Source organism: Azolla caroliniana, unplaced genomic scaffold (assembly GCF_043228905.1).
Source record: "Azolla caroliniana isolate FFs.n. ecotype wild unplaced genomic scaffold, voAzoCaro1.0.p SCAF_8, whole genome shotgun sequence".
NCBI lineage: Eukaryota > Viridiplantae > Streptophyta > Polypodiopsida > Salviniales > Salviniaceae > Azolla > Azolla caroliniana.
This window is the reverse complement of record NW_028230443.1, coordinates 14,277,574-14,280,293: the sequence shown is the minus strand read 5'-3', so window position 1 is coordinate 14,280,293 and position 2,720 is coordinate 14,277,574. Positions and strand designations below refer to the sequence as shown.

At 41.2% G+C, this 2,720-nt stretch overlaps 1 protein-coding gene across 1 annotated transcript; it reads left to right on the top strand.

The window, feature by feature from the left end:
- Positions 1-282: 282 nt before the first annotated feature.
- On the top strand, positions 283-2,720 carry LOC147861055 (pentatricopeptide repeat-containing protein At4g19191, mitochondrial-like). The gene has a single exon (XM_087323937.1). The coding sequence runs from the start codon at positions 309-311 to the stop codon at positions 2,511-2,513; it is 2,205 nt and encodes a 734-aa protein (XP_087180063.1). The 5' UTR covers positions 283-308; the 3' UTR covers positions 2,514-2,720.

Sequence of the window (2,720 nt, the reverse complement as noted above, 5' to 3'; positions counted from 1 at the left end):
ACATGGATGTGCTAGTCTTTCGTGTGTGCAAATCCATAAGTTTCCCCAACCAATAAACTCAGCTAGTTGCACCATTCTGGCCATACAATTCCTATAGTCTAGTCCCAATTTAGAGACACTGGGCCACAAATGGCCGCCTACCGCACACACATCCAAGAGAATTTGAGCTATTAATCACCCAAAAGCAACGTCTTCCGAATGGGCGGCGGACATATTCGGGTGGGCAATGGCCAATGGCCATTCTGCAAAGCATTTCAAAATTTAAGGCCTCATTTGTATCCATTGAACACTTTGAGAGATATGATGCCATGGCTATGGCGTCCTTGTCTGTTATTGCAACAGAAGCAAAATCCACACATCTTCCCTCTCAGACCCCCTCTTCCTTCGCCCACTTCCTCCGTCCTCAGCCAGACACAGAAACACTAATTCAGACATCCCCCATTCTACATACAACGATTGCAACCGCGCAAAGAAACCCTCATGACATTGCAGCAGAAGAAAGAAACTGTAATTCCGGCCATCGCCCTAATAGCTTCCTCTTCAGAGAAAAGCTGAGAGATGTTGGCCTCCGAGAAGCCATATCCGAAGGTATACACCTGCATGCCCAAATTATATATATGGGATATGGAACCGACGTTTTATTATGTAATCTGCTCATTCAAATGTATGGAAGATGTAAATGTAACGAAAAAGCATATTGGGTCTTTGAATCTATGCCATATAAAAACGTGTTCACATGGACGCTATTTATGGGCGTCCTTATCAGTTCAGGAATGATCGATTCAGCTCAGAATTTATTTAATTACATTCCCAACCCTGATACAACTTGTTGGAGTTTGTTAATTTCGGGTTTTTCTCAATGTGGGAGAGACCAAGAAGCACTAGATTTGTTCGATTCCATGATCTTACGAGGATTTGAACCTGATGCTTTCACGTTTGTTAGCGCCATTGCAGCTTGTGCTCACTTGGGAGATGTGAAGAAATGTAGAAAAATGCACGTTTTCCTTGCTTCTCATGGCCTCGATTCTGACAAAAGTCTCTCAAATGCTCTTAGTAATATGTATAGTAAAAGTGGTAGTTTGGAAGAGACAAAGAAAGTGTTCAATAAGATTGAGGATCGAACCTTTACCACATGGAATGCATTGATTGGTGTATATGTAAAGATTGGGAATGTGGCTGAGGCATTCAAAGTGTTTGATTGGATGCGACGTTTTGAAACCATTCCTGATGAGATTACGTTTGTCACATTGCTCAATGCATGTACTTGTGAAAATGAGCTTAACTATGGTAGAAATGTTCATGTTCACATTGTGGATGTCGGAATTGAATCAGATGTCTTGGTAAGCAATGCCCTAATCAGTATGTATGGAAGATGTAGAAGTTTAGAAGATGCGATGATAATGTTCAATAGGATGTGTAATCATAATGTGGTCTCGTGGAATGCCATGATCACCATCCACTCGAAGCATAAGCCTGTGGATGAATCAATCAAAATGCTCTTCCAAATGAAGTCAGAAGGCATTGAACCCAATGATGTAACCTTCATTGCTCTGCTGGATGCTTGTGCTTCTCAAGAAGCATTGGATGAGGGAAAAGAAGTATGTGCTTCCTTGAACCAAAACCCATGCCGTTTGGATATGGTAGTAATGACTGCAGCATTGAACATGTATGGAAAGTGTCACGCCGTCGGAAAAGCCCAAGAAATCTTCGATGCAATGGATGACCGAGATGTCATTGCATGGAATGCAATGATGGCTTGTTATGTTCACTGTGAAGAGTTCCCAAAAGCATGTTCTCTTTTCAAGAGAATGATGAGCGATAAAAGTGGCATGAAACCCAACAATATAACCTTTGCAAATGTTCTTGTGGCAGCAGCCGAGCAGTTGGCATTTGATGAAGGTCAAATTATACATGCCCATATTATAAGGGATGGAATAGAACAAGACCTCCTTGTTAGCAACTCCCTAATCAATATGTATAGCAAGTGTGGGAATGTGGGCATAGCACGGATAGTATTCAATAAGTTGTCCAAACGAGATGTTGTTTCATGGAATGCTTTACTGGTTGGATATGGTCAACATGGCAAAGGGAAACAAGCACTTCATCTCTTGCAAGAGATGCTAATGCAAGGGGTTGCTCCGAATGAAGTCACATTTTTATCTATCCTTTCTTCTTGCAATCATAGTGGCCTTGTGGATGAGGCGAGCCAATGCTTTGCTAGTATGGAAAAGGTATATCGTGTTAGACCGTTTGCCGAGCATTATAATGTGCTGGTGGATCTTCTCGGAAGGACAGGCAGATTGGAAGATGCACAAGAAATCATAAAGGGAATGCCCTTGGACCCTGTTGCATCCACATGGATGGGTCTTCTCGGTGCATGTCGAAAGCATCGTGATTTGAAGAGAGGGATAGAGAGTGCTTCCCATGTCTTTAGTATAGACCCACTTTATAATGCAGCTTTTGTTACCTTATCGAATTTGCAAATTGAATGTGAGACAAATGTACATGAATGATGATGCTCTTCACCAAAGAAGGTTTCATCCATTATGGAATGTTTTACCGTGTACATTCCATACAGTGAGAATTTTAAACAATGTAAAGTAAACGTGTACATTGAAATCCATACTGTAGTCTACCTTGGGATGGCCATTGAGAGACATTCGGATTGTGATTGTATTCTTAATTTTGTCCATTCAATATCATTCATATATTTTTATTTA